The sequence below is a fragment of the Quercus lobata genome, chromosome 8 (genome assembly GCF_001633185.2).
Source record: "Quercus lobata isolate SW786 chromosome 8, ValleyOak3.0 Primary Assembly, whole genome shotgun sequence".
Taxonomy (NCBI): domain Eukaryota; kingdom Viridiplantae; phylum Streptophyta; class Magnoliopsida; order Fagales; family Fagaceae; genus Quercus; species Quercus lobata.
In genome coordinates this window covers 49,422,143-49,440,260 of record NC_044911.1, presented here as the reverse complement: position 1 = coordinate 49,440,260, position 18,118 = coordinate 49,422,143, and the positions used below count along the sequence as shown (strand labels likewise).

General features: G+C 33.0%; 2 protein-coding genes across 5 annotated transcripts; both read left to right on the top strand.

Annotated features, from left to right (window-relative positions):
- Window positions 1-339: 339 nt before the first annotated feature.
- On the top strand, window positions 340-6,696 carry LOC115956004 (tRNA-specific adenosine deaminase TAD1). Its single transcript, XM_031074447.1, has 10 exons — window positions 340-561; window positions 664-787; window positions 1,449-1,639; window positions 1,791-1,925; window positions 3,409-3,522; window positions 4,278-4,447; window positions 4,526-4,602; window positions 4,690-4,809; window positions 4,885-4,972; window positions 5,867-6,696. Exons 1-10 carry the CDS (start codon window positions 402-404, stop codon window positions 5,975-5,977), a joined length of 1,290 nt encoding a protein of 429 aa, XP_030930307.1. The 5' UTR covers window positions 340-401; the 3' UTR covers window positions 5,978-6,696.
- Window positions 5,895-17,783, top strand: LOC115956003 (protein O-glucosyltransferase 1-like). Of its 4 annotated transcripts, none has more exons than XM_031074444.1 (7): window positions 5,895-5,981; window positions 11,422-11,610; window positions 14,882-15,444; window positions 15,648-15,840; window positions 15,943-16,007; window positions 16,104-16,314; window positions 17,395-17,783. In XM_031074444.1, exons 1-7 carry the CDS (start codon window positions 5,952-5,954, stop codon window positions 17,755-17,757), a joined length of 1,614 nt encoding a protein of 537 aa, XP_030930304.1. In that variant the 5' UTR covers window positions 5,895-5,951; the 3' UTR covers window positions 17,758-17,783. The 4 variants fall into 4 exon arrangements, with proteins under 4 accessions (XP_030930304.1, XP_030930305.1, XP_030930303.1 ...); XM_031074445.1 differs by lacking the exon at window positions 5,895-5,981 and adding an exon at window positions 11,170-11,242; XM_031074443.1 differs by lacking the exon at window positions 5,895-5,981 and adding an exon at window positions 11,249-11,343.
- The last annotated feature ends 335 nt before the right edge of the window (window positions 17,784-18,118 follow it).

Below are 18,118 nucleotides of genomic sequence, written 5' to 3'. Positions count from 1 at the left end.
TATACTTTAAAAATCAAATTATTCATATTTTTGTTTTGTAATATAAATAAAATTTAAAATTGACATTAATTACTATAATACTTTTTTCTCACGACAAGAATGTGTCTAGCACGTTCTGCCATAACTAGTATTAATACAAACACGCTGTTGAGTGTCGGATAAAACTAGGAAACCTAAGGTTAAAAATCATTAGAACAAAATTTGAAGACCTGGTCTAGCCCAAGATGGTTTGGGCTCTCCTCGTAAGATGGTATTTGATAATGGGCTCGACCTTGTGCTTGACAAGACCTGGTCTAGCCCAAAATGAAGTTCTCTACGATCATTATCTGGGTAATAAAAAATTTCTCATACCTTTGAGAAAATGAGACAGTTCTGGATTTTGCTTTGAGCTTTGAAGTTTGATGGCAGAGGCAGAGGCAGAAGCAGAGGCAGAGAAGAAGTGGGGAGAGAAAGTTTCAGACAAGGTGTTGTCTGTATACAAGTCTCTCCCAAAGAAAGGAAAGCCTCAGGGACGCGAAGTCACTGTCTTGGCTGCTTTTCTCCTCTCCTCTCCTTCTCAAGGTAGCCCATTTACCTTCTCACAATTAACAAACCAAAACAGAGTTTTTCCATTTTTGTCAAAGTGTTCGAATTTCTTATGCTATGTGGTGATTTGATTTTCAGATGATTTGGAAGTTGTGGCGTTGGGAACTGGGACAAAGTGTATAGGCCGCTCTCTCTTGAGCCCTCGTGGTGATATTCTCAATGACTCGCACGCTGAAATTATTGCACGCAGAGCTTTGCTCAGGTACACTATCTCTCTTTTACTACTTGCACTTGTTTGATTGCTGCTTCATTAGTTTTGTTGTACCATTTTCATTGTACTGTGTTGTGCTGTTTGCATTTTTTTTTTACTATTTGCGGAAGAAACTAAAGCTAAAGCTTTGTTTTTGTTCTAACCAAATGCCATTACCTTTTACATTTGACAATGAATTAATATATTGCGTAATTGAAGCTTGTTAGTTATTGTGTAGTAATGGACTTCCAACTTTTGGGCTCTCTGCTTTGGAACTTTTTACAATTTTAGATGATACTATGGTTTTGCAACAAAGGCTTTGTTTTGTTTTAACCAATTGTCATATATTACATTTGAAAAATAAATTAATATTGCATAATCGAAGATTGTTATACTTTTTACTGTTTGATAACGTATGGAACCTTTCTAAAGAAGAGCCCCTTTGGAGTTTGTACTCTCATCTAGCCAGTAAAACCTATGGGCAACTGACCCCAACTGCGCTTGTTTTGTACTTACTTTATTGTGTAATGGACTTTTGTTCTTGTGGGCTCTCTGCTATGAATTTTTACAATTTAGAGGTTGTGTAAGAAGTAAAGCTGAAATTTCTTTTTAGTTTTTAAGGTACTTGTATTGGGATTTTAAGGATTTCTTTTTCTTATGTCTATGGCACCAGGTTTTTCTATGCACAGATTCAATGTCTTACTCAATTTTATAATAAGCAAAATCATATTGATGGAAGCACAATATTGCAAGGTGGTGATATCGACAGCTTGCCCTTTCAATTAGAAGCAGATAATCTAGGCCAAGGAAAATACAAAATGAAACTGGGCTGGCAATTACACCTCTACATATCACAACTACCATGTAATTCTTAGTGATGTTTTATTTATTTTGTTTTTAATTCTGACATATAGAAAAATTATTTCTTTTTGGTGAATGCATTAACTAAAACTTTACCAAACTCTTCAGAGACGCTCCGTTTCTGGTTATACTATTTTTCTCTTATTTCCTGTAGGTGGGGCTGCATCACTTGATTGTCCATTGTCTCCTCTTAAAACTAACCTGCCAAGAGAAAGGGGTTCACAATCATGTTTGGGCGATCTTGACAATTCCACAAGTGAACCCTTGGAGGATTCGGTAAAGAATAATGGTGAGATTAGTATTTTAGTTATCCTCTCCTTTCTTCCTCTTTCTCATCGAACTCTTCTTAACTCACTTGGATGTTACCTCTTGTTTGGGTTATTCATGTTACCTCAAATCTAGTCTTAGTGAATTCTTGGCTGTCGCTTTTTTCACATTGTATCTATTTTATTGTGGATAAATGTGTGGCTGTTATGTAGTAATCATTGTGATTCAAATCAAACTTAGGATTGCCATTTTCATCCTGAATTACAACTTTTATATTACTTTAGGGAAGTAGAAGAGTATGGGTGGTTAGTCCCAGATACACTGTAAAGTGGTAATATTATATTATTGTTTTCTTTTATGATGAAAAACTAATGTATCTATTTACCAAAAGAGAAAAAGAAAAAAGAAAATAAAGAACCAGGATATAACTAGAGAGGGCATTGTCAAACTTTGAGCAACATTATGAGTTGAAAGTTCCTTCGTTCTACCTCTACCTTGTGACATTTAGAGGGCTGATCATTTGGTTATTAGTTTCTCAAAAAAAGTGTTCGTGAATGCCATGGATTATAGGGTAGTGTAAAGTAAGTACTACAAGTGCAATTTTTTTTATCTCTTCGTAAATGTATGCTTATGATTAATAAATAAACTATATTTGAGATAATTAAATAGATTAATTTTCATTTTTTTTTCCTTAGAAAATAAACTTACAAAACCTAGATTCATTAAACTTATATGATTAGAAATTAAATATATTTTTTCTACAAATTAAATGACTAGTTACATTATTAATAAGTTAAAAATAGTAGTTCAATATTTTATACACTTATTTCCAAACTTAGATAATATGAAAGTTTATATAAGTATATTATATAGGTACATATATAAAATATATTTATATAGTCAATTTAGACTTTCTTATAACAGTCTAGGTTATCAGTACATGGCAAGGGTTAGTATCCCATGCTCAACGATGTGAAGTATTGTTGAAAGAAGAAAGCTAAGCAAGTGTAAAAATACAAAAATTCAGGAGTGTGGTAGAGATAGAAATGGAACCTGAATGACAGGAGAAATGGAACACCAAGGTCTATTCAAAAAGCTCGAGATAGAAGCGTGGACCAGATATGCTGTAAAGTGGTAATATTATATTGTTGTTTTCTTTTATGATGAAAAACTAATGTATCTATTTACCATAAGAGAAAAAGAAAAAAAGAAAAAAAGAAGAAGAACCAGGATATCACTAGAGAGGGACTGTCAGACTTTGAGCAACATTATGAGTTGAAAGTTCCTTCATTCTACCTCTACCTTGTGACATTTAGAGGGCTGATCATTTGGTTATTAGTTTCTCAAATTACATGGTTTCCTTGTTCATCTTCTTGCGTTGCTTTCGATATTTTCATAACAGAATTCTGTTTTATGACATACTTGTGGCAATTGCATCTTTCTACGAGAAGAATTATTACTAACTATTTTATCTGAATGTAGAGTATAAGTGGATTCATTTTCAGGTGATGCTCCAAAACTTATTGGCTCGGTTCAAAGAAAGCCTGGTCGTGGTGATACAACATTGTCAGTTAGCTGCTCTGACAAGATAGCTCGTTGGAATGTTGTGGGAGTTCAAGGTTTGTCCTTTAATAATGTTCAAGCATAGATAATTATTAGCTTTCTATTTTGCTTAAAGATAGGCTTGACCCCCTATTGATGAAAAGATGAGTGAAAGTCACTTGAAATGGACTTTGGTCATGTGCATAGGAGAGTGGTTTATGCACTAGTGAGTAAAAGTGAGATAATTCAAGTCAAGGGAATGAAAAAAAATAGAGGAAGACCTAAAAAAAACTTTAATAGAAGTATAAAAATACATGTCAATTAAAGAGGTATTAGAGAGTATGAATTTGAATATAATAGAATCAAGGAAAAAGGATACATGTTGCTACCTTGATTAGTTTGTTGAGCATCCATAATTGACCCCAAAATTTTGGGACTAAGGCTTTGATGTTCTTTAAATTTAAAAATAGTATCTTGATACCATTTAATTATCATTAATAGTTCCTATAATCTAAATTGTACGATTGTGTGTGTGAGTACCAATGTAAAACATGTTAATTTTAGGATCGTATAAGACATGCATATATCCTTGACTAAGTTGTTGAGGATTGATAGCCAACATTAAAAATTTGGGACTAAGGCTTTGTTGTTGTAGTTGTTGCTGTGTTAAGATGAACATACATGTTTGTAGGATTGTACCACCTGTTTTTCTATTTTCTTGTTATAGACACTTGGGCAAGTGTTTACGGTTTTTCTTACTATAATTTTATAAATTGTTGGGCACTATTATTATAGGAATAAAATAAAAAGGTTATTCATTCTCTTATTTCAGGGGCTCTGCTTTCCTACTTTCTTCAACCTGTTTACCTTTCTTCTGTTGCCGTTGGGGGATCCCCTAACAGTCCTGAAAAGTTTCTCTTAGAGGATTGCTTGAAAAGAGCTATATATGATCGAATCCAACCATTTTCAAGTGAGCTAATGAGTCCCTTTCAAGTGAACCAGGTCTGTAAAGTGAGTATTATCTCTGTAAAATGGAAAATAGGCAGGCTTATGACAACATTACTCTAACTACACTGGCAGCCACAATTCTGGGCAGCCCCAATACCACCAAAGGAGTTTCAACATTCTGAAACAGCTTTGAGCACTTTAACATGCGGGTACTTCAATTAAATTTGACCAGTTATAGTTCACATTATCCTATAATTGTTTGGTTGCTAAATGTTTCTGCATGCTTTGATTGTCAGGTATTCGATTTGTTGGAATAAAGCTGGTTTGCATGAAGTCATTCTCGGAACCACTGGAAGGAAGCAAGGCACCTCTGCCAAAGGAGCACTTTCTCCATCTACTGAGTCCTCTCTGTGCAAGTAAGTTGATAATATGCTTGAACAAAATTCACCTGTAGAAATAGCATAATCACCATCATCACTATTATTGCACAGAAAGCGATTATTGGAGATTTTCTCGTCACTAGGACACGAATGCCAAACCAAAGATCCAGCCAATGAGATTTCTTATCGAGCACTCAAGGTAATATTTTTAATTTTCTGCATGTTGATCTGCAGACTCTTTTTGATTGACTATTATGTTATCCAGATGATGAGGTAATTTCAGGATTTTTTAACAAAAAGAAAATGTTGTCTTCAGTTATTTTGGCAAACCAGGCTCAATACAATTTGAGACATTTTCTTATATTTGAATATCAAATAAATAATATCTTTTGAACTTTTTATATTTTTATTATTAATTTAAAATCCAATCTTCTCACTTTTTGAAATACAAAATTACTAATTAGGTTTTTGTATTCAAATTTTGCTAACATCTCTATATTTTGTACTGATCTCTTTTCTTTTATCTGGATTGTAAATATTTATAGGAATATAGTTAGTTGAAGCATTTAGGCTGCATCAATGGGGATATGTGTAAAAAGGAGTTGATTTTCAAATTTCACCTGAATTTATTTCAATATTTTTTCTCATTATTTTATCCCTCATCCTACATACTTAAGACTCAAGATGTTAAAGAGGTAACTTTTGTTAAGAATGCCAGGGATACAATATTCATAATTTGGTTGCCTAATTACAAAAACATGTTTATTTTGTGGAGAAACTTTTGTTAATAAAAATATAGTAGTGAAATGTGCATGTGTGAATGAGAGAAAAAGGCAGCAAGCATGTGATCAGTTATGTAATTTTTTGGCAAGTGAAGGTTCCATAAGCTGGCATCCTAAACTTGTGAGATGTAAATTTAAGTAAATGTACTTGGTGATTTAGACCCACAAAAAAAACCAATGTATTTGTGATTTAGCATTTTTATTGATTTGATGTATCTGAAGATGTGAAAAATGGATTCAGCTAGCTGTTATCAACTGGTGTATATTACCTGTCATCTTTTAACTGGTTTGACATAATAATCCCTTTCCAGGAGAGGGCTCAGGAATACAACTTGACTTCAAAAATTTTTAAAGGAAGACCGCCTTTTAGCAATTGGCTATTGAAACTGGAGGACTATGAAGCCTTCTCCATTTTCAGATAGTAAGGTGAGATATGTGCTACTTAGTCTGCAATTCTGTAGCACATTAGTGAGAGATGGTAAATTTTTCTAAATTAATTGTTGGTGAGATAATAAACAGTTCTAGATGAATTGGCGAGTGCATAACCCTGTCTTCAATGTGAAATGGAAGTTAGAGGTGTCACATTTTTTCTTTTAGGCCATTCAGAGTATGAAAGCAGATAGACAAAAACTTGAGGAAGCTAAGGTAACTGCTTGCAATGTTACAACTGCTCTTCCAGTTTATTTGTGAGTATGAATGGTGTGGATGTTCATTTGTTGTTGCTAAGCTGTGTCATCGACACAGGTCATAGATGAGTCTATGGCATTGGTGAATGGTTCCAATGGGGCCTAGTTTTGAGTGGTTACATTTAATAGATTCAAATTATCAGAGATTAGTTTGATTATAGAAAAACTTTTGACTGACTTTTGGACAAATGTTTATCAGTTTATAGGGTTGTGGGAAAAAGGTTAAAACATTATGCTGGACTTGGAGATAACAAGCATTATTCAGCTTGACGCCTTTTTCTAGTCTTCACTTTGTACTTGCTCCTAGTGCACCAACTGTATCCATGCTAACCTTTTGAATTTCAGCTAATGACATTGGTATAGACTAAGGACTAAGTTTAGAGAGATGAACACCAATCATAATATTCATTTGTTCATACTGCTGCAATAATCGAATGCTTAATTATTAGTGATAATCTGGTGATGCTTTGCATGTTCTGCACATGATTAGCTTGAGTGAAAAATACACCATATTTTTTAGTTTATTTATTTTATTTATTTATTACCGAGTGTGACTATTTTTCTAATTTGGGTCGTCTCTGACAGCCTGGTTTGGGGGCCCAAGGAGGCAAGACTTCTGATAAGCTGTTTGCGTTTATACATGTGCCATGCCACTTGGTTCAATAATATTTCAATGGGTTGTTTTATGGGTTACGTATTGTTTACCCTAAAAGTAAAAAGTCAAAAGCGTTTTAGGTTGGCTTATCTTGTTTTTAGGAAATGATCTTCCATGTGGCAATACTATGGGGGTATTGAGTATAAACTGATTTTGATTTGATAAAGAATTAAACTTAGGTATAGTCCTTTAGATGCACTATATTAAGTTTTTCTTAATTAATTTCAAATTCTTAGTTGCATTGACCAATAAGATAAGAATAGTGTTATCCTTTTTAAGAACAATTAAATTCAAAACAAACAAGTGTTTGAATTCAATTAGAGAATCTAATGTACCGTATTTAAGGTATTGTATTTAAAGAATTGTATTTAAATTTTATCAAGGGTATGTAGCTTGCTGGAGAGTTTACACAAAAATAGTTATACTATAAGACAAGGTTTTCAAACCCGGACCGGACCGTACGGTCCGACCGGAAAAACCTCGAACCGTTCATTTTTGCGGTTCTTTTAGCATCAAGAACCGTTCTATGAGCAAAAAACAGGGACCCGTGCTAACCGCGGTCGGACCTCACGGTTCTGAGAACCGTGATCAGACCGGTTCTCACGGTTCTCTACTTCCCATTGAATTTGAACCCAAAAAAAAAAAAAAAACACAGAAAAGGAGAAAAGGAAGAAGATGACGATGAAGAAAGGGTGGTGCCATGAAGCAACCCATTGAATCTGAACCAAAAATTAAAAAAAACACAAAAAAGGAGAAAAGGAAAGACAACGACGAAACAGGAGTGGCGCCATGAAGCAACTGCTTCTTCTTCTTCTGCTTCTCCTTTCTTTTTTTTCTTCATATTCTGCTTCTTTTTTCTTTTTTTTCTTCTTCTTCTCTATCCGTCTCCCTCTCTCTCTTCTTTGCTGAAACCTTGTTAAGTATGTGGTCTGATTTCTCACTTTCCCTTGTATTTGTTATGACTTGACTACACTGACACGGACCTAGTATTGGAAATATTGAAAACTTCCTAAGCTCTCCACGTGTCTACAGTACATGGACACTTGCTGCCTAGCCTTGGAAATAATGAAAGCTTTTAAATTTTGAAGTTCACGGACACTTGCTGCCCAGCTTCATTGGATTCATGTTTTTGTTAAGTGTGCTGCACTGTTTTGCTGACAACACCACTACCCACTTGACCTTGTGAAGCCCAATGAAGTAATTAGAGTGATTTGACTATTCAAATGTTTTTAAATTTTACTATCCGCCAGTAGGTTTGTCCAAGGACTCGCCGGAACCGACCCACCCGCTGTCGCCGACCGAACCCGATCCGCCGCCGACCGAACCGACTGCTCCGGCGGTCGGCGACGGATTTCATTCTCTAAAATCTGAGATCAACGGGTCAGGGATCGGATCTCCTTCTCTCAAATCCGAGAAACCCGATCCGACCAACCCATCATATTTTCGGCGATTTTTTAGATTTTTTTTGGGTAGATCCGGCGAGTTTGAGTTTTCTTTGGGAATATTTAAGCTAGATCCGGCGAGATTTCGCTAGATCTAGCCACGATCTTGCCGAAAATGGCCAAGATCTCGCTGGATTTGGCGAGATCTGGCTGGATTTCTACCGTTATTCAAAATTTCCTTGCCGGATTCTGCCGTTTTTCATATTTTCTTGGCCGGATTCTCGCCGTTTTTCAAATAATCAACTCCGACCGAGACCCGACCACTTTCCGGCAAGAACCGTCCGATCCGATCCGATTCTCTGACTGGTCGGCGGCGGGTCTGAGAAATTGGAACCCGACTTGGTCGGGTCGGTCGCGGGTTGGGCACAAACCCGACCCGGACCGACCCGTGGACACCCCTATCCGCCAGTGTTGATACCAGCTTGTATCTTCTTTTTTTTCTTTTTTCTTTTTTAATAAAATATGTCACTTTTAAAAAATTTATTTAAGGTGGGTGGTTGCCCTTCTAATTTTTATATTATAATAATTATTATTAACTATTATTATCATAAGTTTAACTAATCAAAATATAAATAAAGAAAGAAACACTATATTTTTGTTTATAAAAGTTATAATATGAAAAATACATTTGAAAAAAACAAATCTTTATATTTAGTTGGACTATTTTAGTTAGTTTTTTTTTTTTATTTGTACTAATTTAATATATTTATTTATATTTTAAATAATTATTAAATTAATTATGACGTCATCACGGTTCGATCTCGGTTCGACCTCGGTCCAACCTCAAAAATTTTGAACCTCTTCGTTTTACGGTTCATTGAACGGTCCGGGTCTGAAAACCTTGCTATAAGATGGTATATAGCTAGTACATCCTCAATGAACTCGAGCTGGCCTTATTTTTAATAATATTTTATGCGTTACCTACAAATAAAAATGGTGGATAGTGATTTGTTTCTTCAAGTTAGCTTGCTAACCAGGGTCTTATCCTTGTTGAGCTGAGTGGGAGTACTTGATGTTCAGTATAAAAATAATTCTACTTTCCAAAATGAGATACTTTTGGGGTGTTTTATTTAATTGCACCAAATGAATTCCCTTCCTCCATAGGGTGAATTTATATATATATATATATATATATATTATGACAAAGCAAGCATAGAGTCTGCACAATTTTAATAACAATGTCAATGTATGTCAACAAGACACTAAAATCATGTCTTATTTTATATAATTGGGTGATATCACTTTAGTAAGGCCCACAACAAGATTGAGCCCCCGTAATTTGGTGATCTCTAAATCTCAGGAATCCCTTTCACTTGGTCTTGCTCATTGTGAGCTCTGATAAGTGCTAGGGAGATTCTGATCGAGGTCTTAATATTACATGTAGGGTTACTATTTAATTCAAAAGTTTAAGTTTACAGATGAAAAACTCATTCACCAGATCAAGGTCAGCTATAAGTTTTTCAAATAGCTTTCTTAGATCATTTTATGCCATGTGTTTATGAATAACCAAGCTCATAATTGAGCTGGCTATTTTTAAACATTAATGGGAGTGGATTGTCGCGCTATGCTTTATTTTAAAGGAAAGGTAAAATGCAGCTCAACCGAGTTATTTAGCCTGGGAGGTACAATACTGTCTGCAATTCTCCTAAGCTGCCAAATTCACAAATTAAACTATTCTCAAGGGAGAACAATTCAATGTTGTACGGTAGGTAAAGCTCTAATCTACCGTTTGTCGAATTTGACCTAAACTCAACCTAATTTGGTAGAATTAGATGTGTTGTAGGAAAAGAACATACAATGAATAGGTACCGTACGCAAACACAGTGTTCAAAGATAGTGATAGTCTAACTATTTAATTTCCTACATATTTGATATTTCCAAAGAAAAACTTTCTTCACTCACCCCCTCCCTATGATAATTGTCAAAGGGATTTTGGTAACCAAATCACTTTGGCACACAACCATTAACACAAGTAATGCTAATGGTTTTGTCAACAAATTTCTCAATGGTTGAGCAACAGTTGAAAGGTTATTATTAATTTTCATATGGGTTTACCATTAACACTACATTATCTATCATTAACAAGTTGTCATCTTAGACAACATTGAAATTTGTTGTTTAATTTAAATTCTTCGTGAATTATGTCGTGATTTTAGACTTATCGTTATTGTCATTAACATTGATATTATTTGTTCAGCAAATAACATCTTCGAGGTTGATTATGACCTTAATATAATATGACACTTAAACTTATGAGTTCTTATTTTTTTATTATAAACTTCAATATTATTAAAATAATCTAAAACAAAGAACTACAGTACAGAAACTACAGCAACGGAAAAACTCTCTAAAACCCACTGCAAATAAATGCTTTAAAATTGTATTTTGAATACCCATTACTTCAACTAAGATTTATAAGTACAACTCAGTTCCCAAGCCGCAATCATACAACGTTTTATCAAATACCCAAATGCACCAGATCTAGTCAACAATCTTCTGCTAAGAAGCCAATGGACTAGGGAGATTGGAATTGACCTTTTTACATATGACGGCTACTTCAGTTGAAGTCTATGGGTGGGGAGGGCAATTTGGTTAATTAGGTCAATGATAATGGCTAAATTAGTCGCTATCAGTTGAACACTTCAATTAGAGGCGACTCAACATCAAAAAGACTGAACTGCCATAAGAATAGTCAACTACTTTATGAGCTCTTTATGACAGTGTGAGGGATAGTTTTGGACTAGCAAGTGATTTAACACTTTCGAGACTTCACAATTTTGTCCCTACTTAAGCTGAGACTCAAAAGAGTCCTTATTTTGGTGGAAATTTGCATGCAATTAAGGAGCAAATTATGGAAATGAAACGTGAATTATCCCTTTAAAATCAAGGAATCACAAGTTTCATGTAAGTACGTCTGTTCTTGTGTGTGAGATAATGAGGAGTTTCACCTTCACACAATCACACACAGCATGTGGGTATATTTAAGACACAGACTAAGAATTGAGGTTAGTTCTGTGGACTTGCTTTTTTGTATGAAAGTTCTCTGGATATGTAACATAGGTTAAGCTTTTTTGGCTTTTCAGGTTTCCATCAAAAGCACTATGAAAAGGAATAGTGAGAAGGAACTTAATATGTTCTATAATGGAGGGCTTCACAAGCATCACAGTGGAACTGGCTGGCGACCATTAAAGAAGAGAGTTACAACAGCTAGCTTGATCTTCTTCTTCTTCCTCCTTGTCAGTGCTTTGGTATTTCTAGGCTGGATTGATGCTGTAAGTCTTTCTTCTTATTCCTTACAATCTTTTGTCATCAGCCTTAGCAAACTTACACATTTGACCTACCATTCTATATTGGTAACAAGAAATTTTAATGGCAATAGAAAAGGTTTGTTAAGTCGATCACCAAGCCTACAATGTTGCCTTTGCAAATCCTTCTTTATCTTGTGTAATTGTATTGCCTACAAGCAAGACTACGATACTCTTTGTGCTTATTTTCTTCATCTATAAAATTCCCTAAAAACTTCCAAACCCTAAGATCCTAAATTTTTTTATTTGAGACTTTTATTCCCTAAAAATAATGAACCAAATCTTCGCAGTGAGGCAAATACTATGTATATTTTTAACAATTAAATCTCTTTTTTTTTTTTTTTTTTGGAGTAAAAATAAATAAATCTCTTAGTTGGAATTTTTCTTAAACGTAGTTTGTCTAGTTTATGTGTATTCGTCTATTAAAATTTTATATTAACTAGCAGTAATATTCTTGTATGATTCATGGATTGATTAAAAAATATATATGTAAAAGAAAGAAAATATTTTATTCATATTATCGAATGTAGTGTGTAAGTTATACTATGTTAAAACATAAAATTATGATAAAAATCAAAATAAATGTTAAATTTCTTAAAATTTTATGTAGAATAGAATTTTAAATTTTTTTTTTGATGAGAAGAATTTTAATTTCTTGAAACTTAAACAATAAAGTTTTTATCTATAATAAGCTATCCTTGTTCCCTATTTTCGTCACCCTATTCGGGTTCAAGTCCAATGGACTTAGTTCAAATTTTACTAGACCACGGCCCAATAGCCCTTCTTGTGCTGCCATAGGTTCTCATCCTTGTCATCTTAGCACTGACTGAATGATAAATTTTTTAATCAACAACATCATGATCAAGATAGTGGTTGATGTAGTGGTCATGATTTCTAGGACAAGTTTTTCCCTTTAATTATTAAGGGATTATGTATATACACCTGTTTAAACAAAGAGTTTAGATATTTTATAATACCAGGAGTGCATTACTCATGCCAATTATAATAATCCCACTAGTCCCTTTCATTTTTAGCTGAAGGTACAACTAATGACATTTATTGATTTTTAAATGGAACATATCTTAAAATTAATGGGAATTAGAGGATTCAGTTGGAGTTCTTCCCAGGGGCGGAGCCACCTTGCTCATGGCCCCCCCAAAATTTTAAATCTTCTCCATAATATACATAGCAAAAAGATACAGGCCCCCTCAAAAATATATAATCGGCCCCGCCATTTACTTAGAAGATATAAACTTTGTCTAACAGGTAAGGCTTCCTCACAAATAAAATAATAATTGAGCCCTCCAATTGTCCAAAGATTTGTATTTAATCCAATAGACAATGACTCATTCCCTTTAAATAGTATAGATGTCAGCCCAAACATTTTTCTCTTCATTCTCATTCTCAAGCTATTTGTCTTTTGCTTTTTCTCCTCAATATTGCTGCCAGCCCCATTGTTTAGTTGTTATTAACAAAAAAAAAAGCTCATCTCAACCCTACCAAACAGAGCTGTGAACCTTAACAATTAGTAAAACAAATTTGTTTTTTTTTTTTTTTTTGTTTTTTTTCCATCTCTTTGCTCCTAAATTAGTAGAGTGAACTTGCAAGTGTGAGTATGTGGGGTTGTGTTGAGTGGATAATTCATTAAAAAAAAAAAAAGAATCATGAGGTGGATGTTACTTAAAATAATAGTGGAATTTGTTTTTCTTGAATGTGAGTAACATCTATATAATTAATTTTTTTTAAACAAAATTTATTTTTAGGTTAATTCTTGAGTCGTATTAAAGCTAAAAGAAATATGATCAAACCAAAAACAATTGATGTATTCTTTAAGAAAATTGATATTAGTCATTCAAAATTTAAGACACCTGTATCAATCAAAAAATTTTTTTTTAATGCAAAATGTTCTTCTTTAATGATTTGATGATAATGGATGAATTTAAGATGCTTGTAACAAAATTTAGAATTTAGAATTTGATGATAATAGATTAATTTTATTCTATGAAAGACTCATAGTAGACATAATTTTGATGCAAAAAAAAGAAAATTTTTTGTGTGGATATTTTGTATGTTTATGGTGAACTGGACAATTTATGGATATATTAACGTTGATAATTTTATAAAAATACTGTAACTCGGCCTCTTTAAGTAAAAAATCCTAGCTATGCTCCTGGTTTTTCCTATAATTTATAAATTATTAGTTCATTAATAAAGTTCTTATCTATTATGAGATTACCTATGTTGAAAAAGGATTCTAGAAATAAAAAGGGTTTTACTAAAGTATGAAGGAAATGTAGCTTCTTCTATTTGGTTGACAAGAGAAAAAAGAAAATGATTGAAAATTGAGGAGAAACAAATTTATCCGAGCCCATATTTTATAATCGGTCCAAATTGATTGATACATTTTGGTAGTGTGTTTTTTGAGAATTTAAGTTTATATCAAAATACAATTTATATGATTATATATTCAAATTTGCCTATTAATTATTTGAGTAATATCAATTGTATATTTGTAATGAGATTGGATTATCATGATAGTATTTTTATGAGAATTAAAAGTTTGAAACATAAAAAAGTTTTTACCCAAAAGTAAAGGAAAACATAACACACCATAACAAAAATTTGAAGAATAAAAAAATTTCAAAAAAGAATAACATCAATCAATCACACCCAAGTTTTTCAAAAAAAGAAAAAAACAAAATAATAGAATAATATATTTGTAAAGACTAGAAAATCTAGAGATAGATGGATAGAAAATACTTTTAAAAACAAATTTCTTCAATAAATTTTAGAAAATAAATTATACATTATAACACATTACAAAATAAAAAATTATTATTATTATGTGTGGGTTTGGATCCAACTGAAAGTTGCGTTTTGCGTTTACTTTCTTACTTTTTTTTTTCTTTTTTTTTTCCCTGCACCGTTTCTACTTTAGGGGACAAGAGTACTGTTCATATACTGTTGAACACTGTTCATAAACTGTTTAGCACTGTTTACGAATTAAAAAATATTAAAAATGGATCCCACGATACTATTCACACAATTAAAAATAATTTTGCTACAATGTTTTCAATTTCAGCAAAAATAAGTTGAATCCAAACAGATCCTATATATTGTCATGATGAACGGGTCGACTAATTATTTTAAATTATTAATCTTCATTCATTTCATTGCCACCATACTTTTTTAGAATAAAGTTGCTAAACCAATAATTTACTTTATTTGTGCTTTGCAGTCCATATTTTTAGGTAGTTCTTCTTCCACTGATAAACCAATCATAAAAACCACAGAAAAATCACCAAAAAAGCAAGAATTCCCACTGAAATGCACAAAAGGAAACGAAACACAGACCTGCCCAATAAACTACTACCCAACAACAACACACAATCCTGACCGTCCAATGTCATCATCAAACGAAACATGCCCATCATACTTCCGTTGGATCCACGAAGATCTACGGCACTGGAAGCACACAGGAATCACGAGAGACATGGTGGAGCGGGCCCGCAAGACCGCACATTTCAGGCTTGTGATCGTAGACGGTAAGGCCTACGTAGAGAAGTATAGGGAGTCGATACAGACAAGGGACATGTTCAGCTTGTGGGGCATTTTGCAGCTGCTAAGGTTGTACCCTGGGAGATTGCCTGACTTGGAACTCATGTTTGATTGTGATGATCGCCCTGTTGTTCCATCTAAGGACTTTCGGGGCCCAAATGCGGGCCCACCTCCATTGTTTCGTTACTGTTCTGATGGGTGGAGTTTGGATATTGTGTTCCCTGATTGGTCTTTTTGGGGCTGGTACGTAAATCAATCATGCTTATTACATTGGCCCAAAGGGAAATATGATCCTCTTCATTTCATGGCTAAAATGTTATTTCTTGAATCTAATAATATATCGAGTACTAGAGAAAAATATAAATTTAAAAGAGCAATTTTTTTTTTTTTTTTTTTTTTGGGTGGGGAAATTAAACTTTTACATAGGCTTGACTTAATTTTATTAGGGCCGAGATCAATATAAGGCCGTGGAAAAGTTTGTTGGAGGACATAAAACAAGGCAACTCAAGAACTAAATGGAAGGACAGAGTACCCTATGCTTATTGGAAAGGGAATCCGAGTGTGGCTCCAACTAGAAATGACCTTTTGAAGTGCAATGTCTCAAACAAAGATGATTGGAACACTCGCCTATATACACAGGTTAATACACATTTTTCTCATTTACTCACAAATGTTGAACATTTTTCCTATTGTATACATGTTGCATTATAATGTTTCTCGTATGATGTGCTATAATTTCAGGATTGGGTGCAAGAATCTAAACAGGGTTATAAACAATCAAATTTAGAAGACCAATGCACTCACAGGTAGTTATAAAAACAAGATCAGTGAACTATTTTATTTCCATTTTAACTATTCTTATTTTTCCCCTTCTTAATTGAGAAAAGTGTAATTTGTGTCAGATATAAGATTTATGTAGAGGGATGGGCATGGTCTGTAAGTGAGAAGTACATTTTAGCATGTGACTCGATGACCTTGCTCGTAAGGCCTCGTTACTACGATTTCTTCATTAGAGGCATGGTGCCATTGGAGCACTACTGGCCCATTAGGGATAATAGCAAGTGCACCTCTCTTAAATTTGCTGTGGAATGGGGCAACAATCACACACAAAAGGTCTCTCTCTCTCTCTCTCTCTCTCTCTCTCATATTATCAAAATGTTTTCACTAAGGGGTGTGCATCTACCCATCTAACAGACTAATCTAACCCAACGATTTGAATTGTATTTCATGGGTTGATAACTTGATTTGTTTTCTTTTTCTTTTTCTTTTTTCCAAACTAGAGTTGGGTGGGATTCAAGTTGAAAAAATTTCCAACCGTAAGTAACCTTACCAAACCTATACACTATTAATTTTTTTTAATAAAAATATGTAATTTAAAATTTCATGTTTGATTTATTTTATAATTTGAGACTTAGGTTAAGTTAATTACTTTAAATTATTTTGATATTTTGGGACCTAGTTTGATGACACTTGAATATTACTCCTAATAATATAAATTACAATTATCTATTAATAATGAACTTACATAGTTGAATGAAAGCATGAATTTTTTTATTAGATCCAACAAAATTGTTCAAACTCAATGACCCAACCCAATTCCTACAGTTCGGTTGTGTTGGGTTAGTTTTTAAACTATAATGGGTTAGGTTGAAATTTCTCAACTTGAGCAAGTTGGTCGGGTTGAAAAATCTATTATACATATAAAACTGAAACCATTTGACTTTTTGTTGATCTCATAATATAATGCCAAATTAGTTTTTTTTTTTTTTTTTTTTTTAAGCATAATAATTTTACATTTCATTTAATGTATCTATTTTTAAATTACTTTAATTTTATTTGATATTTAAACCCTTTATCTTTATTAGAATCTTAGTATATTATATTAATATATAATTTCATATACAAAAACACTCATAATAAATGTCTATTAATAACTATCATGATTATCAAATCTCATATTTAAAAAAAATAAATAAATAAAAGAGAAAAAATATCATATTTTGCTAAACTTTTTTTGTGTGCATTGGGTTATTGACTAGTATCTTTGTTATGATTCAACTAGACTCATGTATAATGTATACCTATTTTCACCTTTTAAGTTTTTGAAGATGCTTTCACTTTTTTCACTAATTTAAATTCATATTAACAAAATGATTTATATTTTCAACTCTTTTATTTTTACAAAATTGGTAGGCTCAAGCCATAGGAGAGGCAGCAAGCAACTTCATACAAGAGGATCTTAAGATGGACTACATATATGACTACATGTTTCATTTGTTAAATGAATATGCAAAGCTCCTGAAATTCAAACCATCTATACCTCAAGGAGCAGTTGAGCTATGTTCAGAAATGATGGCTTGCCCTGCGAAAGGTACATGGGAGAAATTCATGGTTGAATCCATGGTTAAGTCTCCCAGTGATTTAACCCCATGCACCTTGCCTCCTCCTTATGATCCTTCATCACTACAAGGTTTTCTCAAGAGAAAGGATAAATCAATAAAGGAAGTGGAAATGTGGGAAAATGAGTATTGGAAAAATCTAAACAAGAAACAATAAATGCAATTTTTGTGTTTCACCTATCAATTAATGTTAGGATTATTTTAATAAAGAAAAAAAAACATAATAACATTTGTAATTTATTTATCCATTAATTATATAAGTTAATTTTTTTACAATAAATTTTCACTCATTAATGAGTTATATTTGAGAATTAAAACCTTATTAAACTCACATTTTAACTTGCATACTTATATAATTCAAACTTAAGAGCATTGGTAGTAGATTATCTAAAGTGGGCAAAGGAGTGAAAAATACAATTGAGAAAGAAGAAACCAATCGATATCTTGGCATGATGATTGATGGAAGAAATTATTATAAATCCAACATTATTTGTTCAAATCCTATCATATATATTAAA